Source organism: Girardinichthys multiradiatus, chromosome 6 (genome assembly GCF_021462225.1).
Source record: "Girardinichthys multiradiatus isolate DD_20200921_A chromosome 6, DD_fGirMul_XY1, whole genome shotgun sequence".
Classification (NCBI taxonomy): Eukaryota; Metazoa; Chordata; class Actinopteri; order Cyprinodontiformes; family Goodeidae; genus Girardinichthys; species Girardinichthys multiradiatus.
The window spans coordinates 19,503,312-19,522,821 of NC_061799.1; the positions used below are offsets into that span (position 1 = coordinate 19,503,312).

Here is a 19,510-nt window from a genome sequence, read left to right on the forward strand (position 1 = left end):
CCTGCTGCATCTTACGGTTGCGTATCTTAGGTTTCTGGCATGTAAAGTGGTCAAAGAGAGCAGAATCAGTGAAGGCGCTGAGGCTGACCCCTTGCACCTCCACCGGGCCTGCACATACTGGCACCCTGCCGTCAAAGTTGAGGGTCTTGCGTCTTTGCAGGATCCACAACAGACGGCAGTCACACAACAAGGGATTCCCGTCCACTCTGAGGGTCTCCAGACTGTTAACAGAGTGGAAGGACCCCTCTTCCAGAGTCTGCAGGTCGTTGGAGGAGAAGTTGAGTACTCGAATCTGTCTGAGGCCTCCAAGGGCATGAGGCTCTACCGTCAGCAACCCAGTGCTTACCATGATGAGCTCCTTTAACCTCAGCAAGTCCTTAAAGGCCCAAGGTTCTAGTGTGGAGATCGGATTGTAAGACAGATTAAGGTGGGTGAGGTGCACCAGGTTCTTGAAGGAGCCAGAAGGGACAGAGGTGATGTTGGTGTTGGTGATGAAGAGCCAGTGAAGGTCAAGGCCCTGAAAACTAAGTGTTGAGATATACTCAAGGTATGGCCAGTGATCAATATCCAGACCCCGCAAGTTAGTCAATTTACGAAAGTTCTGATCCTCAAGGGCAGTGATGCTAAGGTGTCGAAGGTGAAGAGTGACCAGGCTGTGGAGGTAGGACAATGTCTGGCCAGAGATTGATGTGAGGTTGCAGCGCTCTATTGTGAGATCCTCCAATCCCAGAAGTCCTGAGAATGCCTGGGGTGAGAAACACAGGGTTGGGAGTCATTCTATAACATCCACAAAGGCAAGCATTGTTCTTTTTTATATTTTGGATGGTAAGAGTGTCCAAATACAGAAAGGAGGCACACAAAATGCTACTTTTGTTGTACTGACAGCTGAACTTACCTTGTGGGATATATAAACCAGATCATTGTCTCCAACTTCTAGCTGTTTCAGATTCCTCATATCCTGGAAGGTGTAGTCCAATAAAATCACCATCTTGTTTTCACTTAAATCCAGGCTGGTGAGATTGCCCAGCTTGGCAAATGCCCCCATAGGGACTAACTTCAGCTGGTTTCCCCTTAACTTCAGGACTTTAAGATTCAGAAGTGCGGCAAAGGCATTGGGCTCTAATGTGGCTATGAGGTTTTCACTAAGATCCACTTCCTCCAGCCGAGGGTAGGGTGCCAGATCACCTGCCTGCACCCAACGGAGCCGGTTCTTGCTGAGGTCCAAGATCCGTGTCTCAGTTGGAATGCCTTCTGGGATGTTTGTGAGGCGCCGCCGCTGACATGACACAGACCTCAGCTGAGCTGAACACTCACATCGTGGAGGACAGGCCTGGCTGCTCTCTGGCAAAGTCAAAGCTATGACAGAGACCAGCAAGAAAGCCAGAATCCATTTCCATAACCTTGGCCATGGCACTAAGGCACGACCACCAGGGCCAGGGGAGTCAGTCATGGCGCTGGTCATCTGACTCCTCGCCTGATACAGGCAGGGTCAGTGCACCAGACACCTGCAACACAGAAGAGAGACAGAAAAGTAGGGAAGATTAATGAGAGGAATCCATCAAGGGTAATTGTAAAAGAAGGCCAAAGTAACCTACCACTGTGCCTTGTAAAAGTGCTCAACACCCCTTCAACATTTTTATATTTTGTCATAGTGCAACTACAAACATCCATGTATTTTATAGGAACATTATGGGGCATATAAACACAAAGTAGTGCCTAATTGTAGAGTGAAAGGAAAATATACATGGTTTTCAAAACTTTTGGTTCTAAATTTCTGAAAAATGTAGTGTTCTTATTCATGCATTCAGAAGGCCTTATGCATTCAGACCCTCTGAGTCAATACTTTGTGAAACAACCTTTTGCTTTTATTACAGCTACATGTCTTTTCTGGTATTTCTCTATGGGCTTTGCACATTTAGAGACTACATTTTTTATCCATTCTTCCTTATAAAATAGCTCAAGCTCAATAAAACTGGATGGAGAGCGCATGTGAACATTTTCTAGTCTTGCCTTACATTGTCATTTGGATATATTGTAAGTCTGGACTTTGACTGGGCCATTATAATGCTATGTTTTGATAAAAACTACTCTATTGGAATTCTGGCCACATGTTAAAGGTTGTAGTTAAAGTGGTAAGTGAGGCTCCACCAGAGTCTCAAATCTGTACCAGCACCACAAACAGGTTTACTTCCAGATTTTGCCCTGTATTTAGCATCCATCCATCTTTTTATTAACTCAGATCAGCTTCTCTGTCCTTACAGAAGAAGGCAACCTCTAATGCATAATTCTGCCATGAAAAAGCTTCATAGTAGTAATGGTGTGTTTGAGGGAGAGTTTTAAATTGGTCTCATCTGACAAGAGCACCTTCATCAATGTTTTCTGTGCCCCATACATTGCTTGTGGCAAACCTTGAATGGGCTTTGTACAATTACATAAAGGCCACATTTGTAAAGTGCATGTCCAATAATGGTCATATTTACAGATTGTCCCACGCGAGCTGTGGATATCTGCAGATGTAGCAGCTCCAGGGGTATGGCTTCATCACTTCAGTAACATTTTTCTTCCAGTTTAGGTGGATGGTCATGTCTTGGTAAGTCAACAGTGGTGCAATACTTCTTTTATTTTTGGATTGAACAGCGCTCTTGTGAGATGTTCGCAATTTTGGATGCTGTTTTGTAAGCTAACCCTTATTGGGACCTCTCCACAATTTTATACATGACCTGTCTGCTGTGTTCCCTAGTCTTTATGATGTTGTTTGTTCACTAATTTTCCCTAACAAATCTCTGAGGCTTGCAAAAAGCAACTGTGGACTAATTAGATGACATCTGGAGCAAATGGTTGTGCTAAGTTTTTATTTAGGGGTATCAGTGTAAAGGAACCTTAATACAAATATATGCTACATTTTAGATTTTTTGGCTGTAAAAAGTTTTGAAAACTCATATTTTTCACACATGCTCATTTTCCTTCTATATTATTTTGTGGCTGTAATGTGACAAAATATGAAAAGATTCATCAATACTAGTATCAATACTTTTGCAGGGCACTGTATCTCCCAGAGGAAAGGGTGTAAATAATCTACTTTGTATCAAACATTGTAGAGATGTGAGCTATATAACGACCCACCATTACACCACATCTAGTGAGATCCATCATGGTTACACTTTGAGCTCAAAGATATTTAAGATCATTTGTCTTTTCAGTAATTTATCTGAGGCTTCTGCTGGGAAACTGGGACGTTGAGAGGCAGATTGTTGCTCCAGCTGAAATCCTGCATCTTGCATCTATTCTGTCTTCCTTACAGCACTGAGACCGTCTGCCCCATTTTTCACAAACACAATTAATTTATTATCAACTCACATATGCACATGATGGGTCTCTCGACATACAAGTTGCACCTTCTAGCTCTGTGTGCCAGTGCTTTAATATGAGGGGAGAAAGACATCACTGTAAAATCATGTGTTTGACAAGGTTGATAGATAGTTGCGTAGGTTTGGCAGTTTGCTGGCTAAGAATTAAATCGTTTCAGTCCTCCTAGCACAAAGATAAGATGAATCACTTGTCCTTTAACACTCTTAGGCAACCGTTGATTACTCCCACTTACTGTGCTGTTTCCAACATGAAACTGTCAACGAGCACCAGGCACTGGATCTTTAATATATCTTAGTTAGTAGTCATACTGCTTTCAATTAATAAGTACAGGGTAAAGAAAAAAAATTTGTTTTCCTTCCAAACAAAAACTGCTCCGCTGCAGGCCTACACATTTAACTCCCAACTATTAGCTTGTTAATTTATTTTAAAGAGAGGAAATGAGAGAGAATATTTCATCATAACAAGGGAGGATCATGTTAAAATGCTCTCTGATGCTGGCATTTGAGGGAGGAAGAGCCAAGAAGATGAATAATACATGGGTTAGTTTGTGCTGAATGGGCAGTGCCCAGGAGATAAGTCAGGCAGTTAAAAGAGGCAAAAGTTGCCAGTTACTCCGGATGCTGCAGACTTTGCACCCCTATATTAATTTTCAGAAAACAGCTTCTTGAAACCCCAATTCTATCAATCTGTTTCATTGTGGAGGTATTAATGGCATCAAAGCAGACAAAACAAGATCCAAACTAAATTTAAACAATGGCAGATAAATTGTGTGCACACATCACTCTCATATTTTACAGATTTGGTCTCTGTGTGAGGGGGATGAGACCCTCAGTTTTTTCACAGGCCACTAAAAGAATAACTTTCTGATAGATAACTAGCACAAGCTTTTCTGTCCTTTTGAGACAAAACTCCGACACAGAGAGGCTTCTGTGCAGACTGTTGCACAAACTGACCCACTTCTAATCTGTAACTCAACTTGCGCTGTCAGTCGGCTGCAACTCACCATGACCACAACAACTGAGCAGCAAACCTCATTGTCTCAGAGGAACAGAGCCCAGGAGACAACCATACAGATGTGAAAACTAACAACTGTGTGCAAAAAACCAAACCAAAACAAAACAAAACACAAAAGAATTAGGGCAAGTGGTGTACAAAAAGTCAAGGTATACCAGAGTTTTACAAGTTTTAGCTTAAAAATAAAATATTTTTGTTTGATTGTTCCTACAGTTTAAAATCCTTTTGATGAGATGTCAGTGAATGTGTTGGGGTAACCAGAGATTTCTTAGGTTATATTGGGCACAGAGTAACAGCCTCATCCACCTTCTACATGTTGCTGTCCACTACCGGCCAGTTTGCTGAAAGAAGGCTTATACACATTTGGCTTTTTGAAGTATTTTTCCAAAAAGCAGACAAGCATTAGTTTGTCAACAAATGTTGCACTCAAATAAAGCTAACTTTGGTTTAAGACCACAGCTGGCAAGCTACGAGTGTGTGAAACTGGGCGATCTCCCAGAGCTGAGAGTTTGACTAGTTAACCAGCTAATATAAACTCGGTATAGTCCGAGCCTTGCTCTGTTACGAGTAAAAAGGCAAAATGTGTAAACTGTGCAATAAGTACTTGAAAACTACTACTGAATTGAATGGGTGTTTATTCCTTATTTTGGTTTAGTTTATTTATTTAAATCAAAGTAACAATACAACTATATTTTTATTGTTACTAAATATTACATGTACTAAGTACTAAGCCATGTGTCATGTGTTTTGTGTCATTTAGATTTCTATTTTCCAAGCCTATGTTAACTTTTGTATTCATGTTTTGTATTTTGGTTTGGTTATCTTGAATACTGTTTAATGGTTTCTGTTCTGGCTCAGTCACTTATTGTTTCTGCCTGGTACTAGATTCCTATCGATCAGTAGGTGCACCTGTCCTGTATTTATCATTATCCGGCCTAAACATATAAAGTTGTTGGTTCAGAATTGGTGCTTTGTTGCTTCTCATAGAGTTTAAGTCGTCAGGGTGCATTTCTAGTCTCTTTCTGACTAGTTTGTCCAAATACCACAAGGGTCCTGGATTGACACCCATCTTGCCATTTATCCATCTATTGGCCTGAATTTGCATCTATTTCCTCCCATCCATAATGATGCCTTCATTGTTTTATCAACATAAACAATTGGAGATCTGTGGTTTTGGCTAATCGTGTACTGTAAGTGGAAAAAGCACCAGTAAGTTTAAATACATCAAAATAAAGCAACTTTAAAATATCTGGGGTTTGTAAAGGACTCAAACCTCGATTACTTTGCTTGAAAGGTGTGCATGCTGCTGCATCCATCCAACCTCTTCTAACAAAACTGTTTCTGAACACACATATTTTATTAGATTGTTCTGTGTTTGTTAACATATTTTGTTGTGAGACTGAGTAGCCTGGAAACAAACATGGTAGGTAGAGAATTATATTGTAAATAAAATAAAATGCATTTACTCTCATTGGCTTAGAGGAAATTCCACGATTTAAAAGACTAATTTTAACTCATTCAACAAGAGCAACCAGAGTCTTTCCAGCAGTCACTGGGAGCAAGATGGTATACACCCTGGGCAGTCCGTCACTCAATCACAGGTCTTAAACACTTAAGAAACATGGGAAAACCCCATACCATTTCACTCTTATGGTCAGCTTACAAACATTTTGTTTTTCTATCAACATAACATCCATACCTTTGGACTGTGAACTTAAAGTATGGCATTGAGGACCTGGAAAAAAACCCTGCACATAAAGGAAAATATGTAATGTATAGAAAGGTCTACACTGTTGAAATTAGGTCTTGTCCATGCTTAACGCTTATTATTTGCAAAACAGAACACTTTTGCTGCTTTTGTACCTCTAATCTACATGCAAACAGATTGTGTTCATGGACTGGATATCCCAGTTATTTCTAAACAATAAAGCAGAGACCATCTTTGTGCTTTTTTTTCCTGCACTTTGTCCTGACTCTGTTTCCATCAGGGTTAAATGTCAGTTCAAAGAATTAATAACTTAAAAGAAAGACATTCAAAAACAAAAAAAAGCATCTATTTTATCAGGTTATTTGCTGTAAGGTAAAAGTGTACATGATTACACCATTAAGAACAGAAAAACAATGGCGGTTGCATCAACCTTAGATTTAAATTAAATTGCATTTGTGTTTTTTTAGAAGATAATGTTCCACATGTTTATATGATTTTAAATGTTGTGTCAGAACAATGGGCTTTTTTAAATTTCCCATCACCTCTCTAAAATGAAAAAAAAACACGAAAGAACAACATAGGTCTCTAATCCAGATGTAGTGCTAAAAACATGCTGAATCTAAACACCCACAGATGTTTAGATTCAGGTGTTAACTGATGCACAAATGTTCTATATTGAGCCGCATTTACCACTAAATACATCTTGCATTCATAAATGCACTTTTCGGTAACAAAATTTTTGGGTTAGGGGTTAGGTTTTGGATTAAGGTGTGAATTGAGTTTAGGTTAGGGTTAGGGCTAGGTACGTACTGGTAATGGTTAGGTTTGTGAAGGGTCGGGTTAGGGTTAGGCCATAGAAATATGAGTCCTTGTGCATTCTTACAATGTAAGTATAGTTTATTTGCCTGAAGTTATGTTTGGTTCAGTCATTGACCCGAGTGGTGTTGTTCTCATATGTATATGCTACAGCAGAGCCTGAGACAGCCCTGAACATGCGCTCCAAACTAGCCATTCAATATTTAAGTTATACTTTCAGTCAAATATATGTTATGAATGTAAATGTGATGTGACATTGCTGTTCATTTGACCGTTTCTGGCATTCTGTCATGCAGACGTCCATTGCATTTAATTGATAATTAATGTGTGATGTTAGAGTGCCCCATATGGGATTTTCCATGGTACTTTAGGCCAGCTTCCATTTTGTATCCATGTGCAGTTGTAGTTCCCCTACATGGTTATTAATATACATTCTATCATTGTTTCTGTTCTAGATAACCACACAAATACACACCCATGCCTAGCCACAAACTGCTGCATCTGCATCGGTTTCCTTATCATGTCCCATGTACCTGCTGCTATTTCATTCTGAATAAATACTCTAAACTGCATCTTTGGAGTTGACCTATTCCCTCTGACCGAGGAAAACTCAGCTGACGAGTAATCTGCAATCAGTGCCTGATAGACGCACAGTCTTTTACACCGTTAGAGATTCACGATATATCAGCATAAACATCGGTATCGGTCAATGTTGATCAATATTTAGTATATTGGTATTGGTCAGATAAGTAAAACTGGGTTTATATTAATAATTGATGTTTCTTTCCATCTTGTTGCTGTTTGTGTTTCAGGAGGGAGAGAGGAGGGGGTTAGCCATATGGCGTTTGTTTGGGCATGTGTTTGGGGTGTTTAACTGAAGCAGAGAAGTTATGTTAGAGGTTTGGTTGGTTTTTTCATGGTGTCGAAAGGGTAGGAAAATATATATTTAAAATCAGTAAATAATGTTTTTTGGCCATAACAGCAATATTAATATCGTATATTGATATCGGCTCAATTTGCCATATTGTAGGAATTCTAATAACATTTTTATGTCTGTCTTCAAATCTAAAGATCACAACGTTAACCTTACATCTATTTCCTGCACCTGAGTCACCACATCTGTATTACAAACTGCAAATTACCATGTGCCAGATGTCAAAGCTACATCAGGGGCAAATCTAACAGCCATCCAGACAGAGATGAAGGCACAGACTGCCATGAGCCAGCTGTACGGAGGAGAAGAGGGAGGCATGAGAAATGTAAGGGGAATCATCCCAAAAGCTAAAAATAGCTCCATTTTAGTTAGCTGACCTAATGAGCTGATGTGTGCAGCAAGATTCCTGTCGAATCATGTATACATCAGCAGTCTGCACAGGTTAAAACACTGAGAAGCAGAGCCAGATGTTTTGCACAACAGCTGTTTCACCTGCTACCTTATCTGAATAAAAACATTTAACTCCGAGAAGACACAATGCAAAAAAACAACTATTAGTGGGAACAAATGATATTAATGAATGCGACGTCTTTGCTGAATGTACTGTATATTGGTCATGTATTTCTTTTTTTTTCCCAGCCCTAGTGGCCTTTATGTAGGTTGATATGTAAGGGGTGAAGAGAGGGGGAAGACATACAGCAAATGTGCCTGGACCACGAGTTGAACCAGGTCACAGGTTGCGTTTAAGGACTGAAGCCTCTGTAAACGGGTCGCATGTTCTTAAACCCTGTGCCACTGCTGCACCCATTGGTCATGTAATTAAACTGGTGAACATTACTTCTGCCCAGTAGCACCTCTTCCTCTGTTTTATCTGTGTGTCTTTGATGGTCTCATACCAATACACACATAACCTCAATGAAAACCTCTCATGAAATAGGCTGTTGGTGCAGCGAATAGTCAGCAGGTTATCACAGAAAGCTTCTCATTGTTGCTAATACTCCAGAGAGCAAACTTGACAAGTTTTTTACATTTCACAGAAAAGCTGACAGTCTGTGCTTTCATTGCTAAGTAGCTGTAAGTCATATACCAAATCTGTGCTTAGACACTGCATTTGAGTCCAAGTCAAGTGTAGAATATGGTTTAGCAGCACTGTGTGGGTGGGGATGCAGTGGGGGTGAGGGGCAAGTGAGGACAGAGAATGGGTTCAGAAATGGACACTTTTTTTTTAAAAACAGATGTAATTTTAAAACTAGATATCAGGTTGGCTGATCGGAGTGCACCCCACAATGCAGACGGACAGGCAGTGTAAAAGTAAAAAGGCTTTATTTTAAGAAAAAAACAAAATTCACTGTCAGGAGGAGGCAGGAACAAACAAACAGGCAAAACCGGAACAGATGACAGGAGACAAGTGGTAATGTTTCCGCGATGAGTAAACAGAATGATAGAGTATATATGGAGCATGGTGGAGGTGAAACGAGAAGACTGATTGCACGATGCTGATTGCAGGTTGACAGATGCAGGGAGAACAAAACGTGACTAGGCAAAACAGAAATCCAAAATACAAACTAATCAGGAAGACATACCATACAGAACAATGAACTAGAAAACAATAATAAGAAACTAAAGCACAGCCAAGAAAATAATAAAACAGAAACAAGATCCAACATGCAAAATGGAAATAAGAATAACTAAAACCCAAACAAAACCCCAAAACACCCTCAAATTATGACAAATACACTGTATAAAGTCCCAAGACCTTTTATCTCCCTGTCAGACTCTAAATCAGACTAAAGCCCTATTGTTTCAGGTGAGTTACGATTGCTAAAATTATTTACTAAATGCTAGAATGGTGTGAGAATTTTCATTATTTTCTTCAAATTCAGACATTTACATAGCACGATTATTGCTATGCCTTTAAACAAGTTGGGAAAGCCTAAATGATAATGGCATGGCTTTGTAAACTTCTGATAGGTTAGTTGAAGGCATCTGAATTAAATGGAGGCACATATAAATCCCACGGGAACGTCCAGCTATCAAACAGGTTCTCAGAGATGAATATGTTTTGTTGCAAAACTTGTGAATCAAAGCCCAGAACAGAAGCAAAAGACCTTGTAAAGTTTTGGCTGAAGCTTGTAAGAGAGTGTCATTATTATCCACAGTAAGTACTGACATGGGCTGAAAGGCTGCACAGTAAATAAGAGGCCATTACTCCAAAAGCAAAAGAAAAACCCAGATCAGAGTTTGCAAATATACACATGGATGAAGACTTTACGTCTTGGGGACATGTGCTATTGTTTCATGAAACTAATTGAAGTGTTTAGCCACAATGAACACCATTACATCCTCAAATTTGCCAACTATGAAATATGAAGTTGGCTCCATCGTATTGTTTGGGTGATTTATCGTGGGGCCCTCATAAAAATAGATAGAATTATAAGATTATAAGGAAAGAACATTGTTTGTAAAATTGAAGCAACATCTCAACACATCAGCCAGGATGTTAAAGATCAAAAGTATTGGTTTCTCATATAGACAATGACCCTAGTCACCACATATTTGTTACAAAGTGGCTCAAAGCACAACAAAGCCAATGTCTTGGAGTGGCCATCACAAAGCTCTACTCCTAATCCTATTGAAATTTGTTAGTGTAACTAAGAAGGAGTATGTGAGCAAGCTGGTCTATAAACCTGATTTAGTTACACCAGGACTGTCAGGAGGAATGGGCCAAAACTTGTGGAAGATATTGGACCCAAGATATACGGTTTGAAAGGCAGTTCTACTACCTGATAAGGACATTTATGTAAACCTCTGAAATTGAAGAAAGTTTAAAAAAAACAAAAAACGGTCATTCTTCTGACATTTAGCAAATGTAGCTAATACTTGTAATCCTAAAGGACCTAAAACAGGGAAGGTTTAATCTGATTCAAAGTTGAAAACTGAGAACTGCTTATTTGTCTTTCTATAGAGTTTTATAAAACATCTAGTTTCAACTGTAGATGTAGAGGTTATATAGTGATCTACTAGCCAACAGAAGTAATGTTCTCTTAAGATTGTGAACATTTGATCACTGCCAACCAAAATTGTGCAATCCAAACTTAAACTCTAAATCACAGAAAAAGGAAAGCTGCCACTAGAGAATGAAAAACAATGGAGGCGGCCCCAAAGGAAATCACTGGGGCTGGATCCTTACAGCAACAAAAAAAAAAAAAAAAAATTCCTGAAGGGGTTGACAGCTAATATTCAATTATTACAACTGGGAAAAAAACTAAAGAAAAATTACTAAAAACAAACACACATGTTCCACCTTGCAGCAAGTTCTCGACTACACTGATCTGATCCGTATTTCTGTGGGTCGCAGTTAGCAATATGGGGAACAAAGCTGCTGATTTACATTTCACAGAGAAATGGTGCTCAAGACGAAATTCCACTGTAGCAGCACCCTCTTCCTATTTAATCTGAGTCACTGATGCAGCGAGAGCAGAGTGATTAAGACCGACATACTGCTTTGTTTGACCTTCAGCTGATTAGAACAAAAAAAAAACCCTACAAACATTTTACTTGACTTTAACTGTGAAGTTCTACTGACTGCAAACTGCCAAATGTAACGTCAAGCTATGACTTCTGGAGGGAACAGCTTGTTTGCGTTCACGAATTTGAATAGGGCCCATAGAAAAAAAAGAAAAAGTAGTGTCTTTAGCCCCCCATCCCCATGAATCAGTACTTTGTTGAACCTAATATTATGGCAGTTAAAGCTATCTTTTGTCTATGTGGATCCAGACACTTACATTTTTGCTCATTCTTCTTTGCAAAAAGGTTAACTTGTCATTATCTGTCACTTTGTGTTTTGTATTTGTTTACTTTTTGTCAGTCAGGTGTTTTTTCTGATCCTCCAGTTTCTCAGATTGCTTCAGTTAGTTGTTACTTTCTAGATTCTTGTGTTCATGTGTTTGTTCATATTTATATATATATATATCTGTTTTCCCTTGGTTTTGTTATTTAGTCTAGTTTTTTGCTCAGTTCCTCATGTCCCTGTTTTCCTCCTGCTCATTAGTTTAACAAGACACATTCCCCCAGCCTCCCTGCAGCCTGGTTCACACCTGTTACATGTTTCCCCTGATTACCTGCCTCCCTGTCTCATTGGTCCACACTCCACTTCCCTCAGTTTATAAGCTTGCTGGTTCTGATTGTTCCCATCTAGTTCCTCCTGTAAACTGTTTGGCTAAACCTCCGTTATCTTTCACGAGTTTCCCAGAGTATTCTACCAGTTATCAGTTTCCTGCTTTGCCTTATGGAGCTGGTCTCTGGAGATTGTTTTGTTCTCAGTACTCTGTGAGCCTGTCTGTAAGTCTTGTTCATCTTCTTCATTAAAATTCCTAACAACTCGCTATACTGCTTCCTCATCATAATCTGCACTTTGGTCCTGCCTCAAGTAACCAAACTCTGATATAAGCTCTGTATGGCATTCTTTTTTAAGAGTTGCCACAGATTCTCAATTAGGTTAAAGTGTTGACTTGAACGGGGCCAACTAACACTATACTTCCATTTTAACCAATCCATTGTACCTCTGGCTGTATCATTAGAGTTGTTGAACTGCTGGAAGGTGAACTTGTACCCCATGTCTTTTCCAGCCTCTTAGGTTTTTCCAGTATTTAGTTCCATCTATCTTCCCATCAACTCTGACCAACTTCCTTGTTTCTGCTGAAGAAAAGCATTCACACAGAACGATGCTGCCATTGTCATGTTTCACCATAGGGAATATGCGTTCAGGGTCTCCGTTTTCCACTACACATAGCATTTTATATGTAGGCTCAAAAGTTCAATTTTGGTCTCGTCTTACCAGAGCACATTCTTCTACATATTTGCTGTATTGATGTCATGGCTTGTGGCAAAAAAACATTTACAACAATGGTTTTCTTCTTCTCATTGTTCCAGAAATACCATGCAGTATTTCCAGAGTGAACAACTAATAGCTGTCCTGCCAACAGATTCTCTCGCCCTAACAGTTGAACAAGATAGCCGGTCCTTTTAAACACCCTACAACCAATAATGAACACATTAATAAAGCCTAGTCGGTCATATTAAGAGTTTTGGCATGTACTGTGCACTGCCGCCTGCCCTGGAGGCTATGTGATCCTGTCTTTCAGATCTAGTGACGTCCCTGCTCCCACTCATGATCATACGCTTTAACTCTCACAGCTTGCATGCGCACTTAGTAGACAGGCTGTTGAGCTGAGGATGCAAGCTACCAAATGAACTCTGTCAGTTTCTAAGTTCACATGCAGTGTCAACAAAATGAAACTGCAGTACAGTGAGAGATGAGCAACACACAGTCACACACTTTACTGAACACCTCTTACAGTTTGGTTGAGAGTTACCCCTCTGCTGATCACTTTCACCTCTCCTTGCAAAGGAGAGGATGTCTCACTAAACAGAAGAGGCTTTCTGACTCATAAAGCAACCCACTGTTCTGGTTGCTTTCTAACCAGGTGATCCACAAAATGTCTCGGGTTTCAAGGATTTATCAGTTTGTTCTGATATATGTGTTTGGTATATGTGCATTTTCTGAGTTTATTAGCAAAAACTCCCACAAACTGCAAAGGCCAAAATCTGGCCTCAGCTTATAACTGGATCAAAGTCAGCCAAAATCCAGCTGAAACCAATTATACACAATGCACTAAACACAGTTCTTGAAAGCCACAGTGGAAGAGCAATGCAACACAGCTGAAACAACATGCCATCAAAAAACGGAGGAGACAATAACATAAATAAGAATATATGTGCAGCTTGTTTACCAAATATACTCCTCCAATCCTCATAGAACGTTTTAAACAAACTCTGCACCCCAAAAACCATGAAACCATTTACTGGCACAAAGCTATAAATAATTTAAACCTTGAAAGAGGTTCACACTGTTGTGCCCACACTAAAAATGTCCCTGAATTCAGACAGGAGCTGTCTGGGTCAGTGTGTAGGCAGTAAGCAGGTTAGATGGGGAGATTTGTCCAAAAGGTCGTTTCTTTCCTGTGTGGGTGTGGGAGTCCATAGATATGTGTCAGGTTTTCACTTTGAACTTCGCTGACACTAAAACCTCAGCAAGGGGCTTCAGGCACAGCAGGGAGTCAGATTGGATAATCCTGCGACACTGATAGCTTTAATCTATATCTGTTTCAACTAGTGCAGCAGAAGGTGCTCTCACAGCTAATCCATAAAATATTTTAACTTTAGAGCAATGAATAACCACACCGCAGCATGTGCTACATATTCCACATGTCCAAAAAAGCTTAATGTCAAAGTAAACACTTGGAAGAGCCAAAGTACTTCAAGAGACAAGTTCAGGATCAAAACAAATAAAAGCACAGGGACTGAAAACAGGAAACAAAACATAAGGCAACAAGGCATGAGGTAAATGGAGGATCTGATACCCAATTATGGAGGTGATTAGTGATTGGAAACATATGAGCTGATTGAAAAAATATGGCAGGTGATGAAATGTGGAGCACAAAATGAGGTAACTAAGGAAATCTGTCACAGTGAAATGCTATGAAAAAATATTTGGCTCCATACAGATGTATTCTGTTCATATTCACACAGACTGTATAAAGAGACACATAGTTTTCTTTGCATCTGATGATAAATAAAAATACGCGTTTCCTGTAAGATAGAATTACCTAATTCTTTTCTTTTCTCCAAATGCCAGAAGGTTAAGAGAAATGTTAAGAGAGATTTTCCAGATAATTTACTTAGTTCTTTAAACTCCAGAGTTTAAATACATGTATTACGTTCTTTTGGCCAGACATAAAACACAGATTACAGTTTGCAAATGCACACAGGAACAAAGATCCTAAATTAGGAGACATGTCCTGTGTTCTGATAAAAATAAAATCAGTGTGGCCAACTGTGAAATGGTGCACTTCATCAAGTAGATATCATGATAAGGAAAGAACAATAAGTGGAAATATTGAAACAACATCTCAAGGCATTAAGGCTTGGGCACAAATGGGTCTTCCAAATGGACAACAATGTCAATGTTTTGAAGTGGCCATCACAACGCTCTGATCTCAGTCCCACAGAAAATGAGAAGGCAGAGCTGAGAAAGAGTCGGTAAGTAAGGTGGTGTACAAACCAGTTCTATCAAGAGGAATGGGCCAAAATTTCCAAAAACTATTATTAGAAGCTTGTACGGAAACCAATGATGTCTGAACTTTGTCATACTGTTTAAAATGCAATTCTACCAACACTAAGGAAATATACATAAACCTTTGCATTAAAATGAAAAGTAGAACAAATTTTACTTATCCTAATTGAAGTACAAAAGTAAAACATGAAAAGAAAAAAATAGCTCCTTACCATCTAACTACCACCACCGCGTTGGATTGTTTGTATAATGTTCTTTTTCCAAAATGTTGTGCTAATTTCACGGCAGATTTAAAGGGATGCATGCAAGTCTGCAGAATATTTGCACCAAAGTCTTGGGAATCAGCAACACATTTTTTGGAAAATGTGAGACAGGTCTTTGAGTGTTTCTGGTCAGCCTGAAAATGTCCCATGGTTGCCATTTCTGCCCAGTCTCTTTTTTCTAATTACTGAATCATGAGCACAGACCTTAACCTCAAGTAAGTGATACCCGCAGGGATATAGATGTTGTTATGGGTTCTTTTGTGAGCTCTTGGTTAAGTCATTAACCTGTTGAGCCCTAAGGGTTTTAGAAGCAATTTCCACCTGAAATTACATACCTGAACTACAGGTCCTTCTCAAAAAATTAGCATATTGTGATAAAGTTCATTATTTTCCATAATGTCATGATGAAAATTTAACATTCATATATTTTAGATTCATTGCACACTAACTGAAATATTTCAGGTCTTTTATTGTCTTAATACGGATGATTTTGGCATACAGCTCATGAAAACCCAAAATTCCTATCTCACAAAATTAGCATATCATTAAAAGGGTCTCTAAACGAGCTATGAACCTAATCATCTGAATCAACGAGTTAACTCTAAACACCTGCAAAAGATTCCTGAGGCCTTTAAAACTCCCAGCCTGGTTCATCACTCAAAACCCCAATCATGGGTAAGACTGCCGACCTGACTGCTGTCCAGAAGGCCACTATTGACACCCTCAAGCAAGAGGGTAAGACACAGAAAGAAATTTCTGAACAAACAGGCTGTTCCCAGAGTGCTGTATCAAGGCACCTCAGTGGGAAGTCTGTGGGAAGGAAAAAGTGTGGCAGAAAACGCTGCACAACGATAAGAGGTGACCGGACCCTGAGGAAGATTGTGGAGAAGGGCCGATTCCAGACCTTGGGGGACCTGCGGAAGCAGTGGACTGTGTCTGGAGTAGAAACATCCAGAGCCACCGTGCACAGGCGTGTGCAGGAAATGGGTTACAGGTGCCGCATTCCCCAGGTCAAGCCACTTTTGAACCAGAAACAGCGGCAGAAGCGCCTGACCTGGGCTACAGAGAAGCAGCACTGGACTGTTGCTCAGTGGTCCAAAGTACTTTTTTCGGATGAAAGCAAATTCTGCATGTCATTCGGAAATCAAGGTGCCAGAGTCTGGAGGAAGACTGGGGAGAAGGAAATGCCAAAATGCCAGAAGTCCAGTGTCAAGTACCCACAGTTAGCGATGGTCTGGGGTGCCGTGTCAGCTGCTGGTGTTGGTCCACTGTGTTTTATCAAGGGCAGGGTCAATGCAGCTAGCTATCAGGAGATTTTGGAGCACTTCATGCTTCCATCTGCTGAAAAGCTTTATGGAGATGAAGATTTCATTTTTCAGCACGACCTGGCACCTGCTCACAGTGCCAAAACCACTGGTAAATGGTTTACTGACCATGGTATCACTGTGCTCAATTGGCCTGCCAACTCTCCTGACCTGAACCCCATAGAGAATCTGTGGGATATTGTGAAGAGAACGTTGAGAGACTCAAGACCCAACACTCTGGATGAGCTAAAGGCCGCTATCGAAGCATCCTGGGCCTCCATAAGACCTCAGCAGTGCCACAGGCTGATTGCCTCCATGCCACGCCGCATTGAAGCAGTCATTTCTGCCAAAGGATTCCCGACCAAGTATTGAGTGCATAACTGTACATGATTATTTGAAGGTTGACGTTTTTTGTATTAAAAACACTTTTCTTTTATTGGTCGGATGAAATATGCTAATTTTGTGAGATAGGAATTTTGGGTTTTCATGAGCTGTATGCCAAAATCATCCGTATTAAGACAATAAAAGACTTGAAATATTTCAGTTAGTGTGCAATGAATCTAAAATATATGAATGTTAAATTTTCATCATGACATTATGGAAAATAATTAACTTTATCACAATATGCTAATATTTTGAGAAGGACCTGTAAATCAAGTATAGCTCCACCGTTACAAGGTGTGGAGCAAACATGCAAACGTTTTGTACCTGAGTAAAGGTAAACCATGAACGAATATTTTTCAAATGGAAGCACTATTGCAACTGTTACTAAGTCTGATTTATTCATGATTAAACAAAAACAAAATCAAACATACCACACACACAGCTCAACGGGTTGGTCGGCCTTATTAATGCACACTTAGGGTAATTGTGGTAGGACATCTACGCTTGGAAAGGCTTACCACTGTTCCTTGATTTCTCTATTTGTGAATAATGACTCATTGTGGTTTACTGGATTAATAAAGTCTTAAAGGAAATTACTTTCTTTCTCATTTGCTGTTGAATATCTTTACATTGAGGCATGATGTTGCTTTTTCTTTTAACCTAATTTATTTAGTCAAACTCAGCTTTCCAAAAATGTAGTTAATCACAATTAATTAACGATTTAACAAGAGGGGCCAGTCGTTTTTCATAGCTGTATCCCCTTATTCAATGAAATTACAACTTGAAATTTGCATTTTGTATTTGCACAGCTCATTTTGATAATCTGGAACTTTTAAGAGTGACTAAAAACAAAAACAAGAAATCTGTAAACTAAAGCTTTTTTATTGTACTGTACAGGAGCAGGTTTAACATTTAATGTTGCATAAGAAGGAGCAAATAGACATCAGTCTGAATTGATGTTTCATTCTATGCCACCCTGCTCTTTTCAAAGTATCATTGCTTTCAGTTTTTTTGCTTTCTCTCCATCTTTTAAGGGAACCTTAGGAAACTGTCTCAGTATAATAAAGCGAAACAGGATAACTTTCCAATGGTTTCAAATATATTTGGTGTTGTGTCCTCTGAGTAAGATGGCATCTGTTGGATATTCTGTTGGTTTAACTTATTCTGCACAAATATGTTCCTCAGAACATATCTATCATTAAGATAGATTTTCTTTTGCCTCAAATCTTTGTTGGTTGTTGTTACTTTGTTCTGAGTTTCAGTCCTCCAGCTCATTATTGGCTTTGTTATTTTCTTCTTCAACATAATGAGCAACAAAGCAGTCTGGAACATCAAATCCATTACACACATTAACAAAGTGTGTGTGTGTGTGTGTGTGTGTGTGTGAAGGTAAAAGAGATGCTGTATGGGCATTCTTCAGTATTTTTTATTAGTGGATCAATTTTCTCTACTGTTATTATGTACTCTGCACATTAACTGCAAATAAGACTTGAAAGGCAAACTCTGTAGAGCGTCTGGTTTTCCATAGTCCTTAAAAGCTATTAGGTGTCTGCTGTTTGTGTTGAAACAAAAATCCGAAGATTGTTTAACATGGGCTTAATAAAAACAACAAATATTACACTGCAGCAGTTTAAATAATATGTTGGTTATTGCAGTCATAATACTGTTTTTCATTAAATCTAGTAAGTACATTTTTATATACTGAGACGCTTATGGAAGGTGAAAGAACATAGGTGAGAGCTTTGACACTCTTTAAAATCAGTCCCCAACTCAAAGTAATAATGTACCAGTATCAGTTTTTTTTGTGAAAGATATTTAGAAAGATCCTGAATTAAATTGTACTTCAGTCACAGTTAGCAATATACATTTAAAAACAACATCAGCTCAAATATTAGGTCATTTTTAAAGATTTGTTTGTTTTACAGAAGTACACATTTTTGGATGCAGAAGCAAAATATGCTTCAACCACCCATTGACTTTAATAGAAGTCTTTAAGCTTTTTGCACAGAATATTATTGTTCCGAGCAGTTCCGCTCCTTATAGAATAACACTCGGAGTCTAACAGCTAAAATATAAGCTGGTTAATTAGCTGGGTTATGTGCTCAGTTAGCAAGCCTGCACTGTGCTGCTTGACAACTACTGATTAGGCCTCCTAGCATACCAACTTTATTTTCAAAAAAAGCAGTATCTCAATAATAGTAATAGGTGCACCCCTTTAGTTTCAATCTCTTGACTTCCCAAACACCCAACCTTCTTCCTTGTGAAGAACAGAATTGTGTAGAAGTGACTGAGAGTGTCTCAAAAAAGATAACTCTGTTACAGTGGGAGGAAATTGCTCACTCTGGAAGTTCAGTATGATGGGTATTTGTTTGTGGTTTTGAAACTAACAATTTAAAATTGAGCAATACCTTAAGGCCAGTCAATTTCCACCCCATGCACATGTGTGTGTTTAGAAGGGTGTAACTTTAATACAAAGAGCAAAGGAGAATTGTTAACGCATAACAATGTAGAGACAGAAATGACAGTCTGCTTGTAAATAAGGTGTAAAGCTATTCACCATGAGACAAACTATCAATGAGTCTG

The 19,510-nt window shown here is 39.2% G+C and overlaps 1 protein-coding gene across 2 annotated transcripts in view; it reads right to left on the bottom strand.

Moving 5' to 3' along the window:
- The window catches only part of LOC124870511 (leucine-rich repeat and immunoglobulin-like domain-containing nogo receptor-interacting protein 3), a 62,788-nt gene that overhangs the window by 8,327 nt on the left and 34,951 nt on the right, over positions 1-19,510 (bottom strand). For both annotated transcript variants that reach the window (XM_047369243.1, XM_047369244.1), the window contains exons 2-3: positions 896-1,505; positions 2-745 (exon numbers count right to left, since the gene is read on the bottom strand). In XM_047369243.1, the coding sequence (XP_047225199.1) occupies positions 2-745; positions 896-1,462 (1,311 nt within the window). In that variant the 5' untranslated portion in view covers positions 1,463-1,505. The remainder of the gene's footprint in view (position 1; positions 746-895; positions 1,506-19,510) is intronic.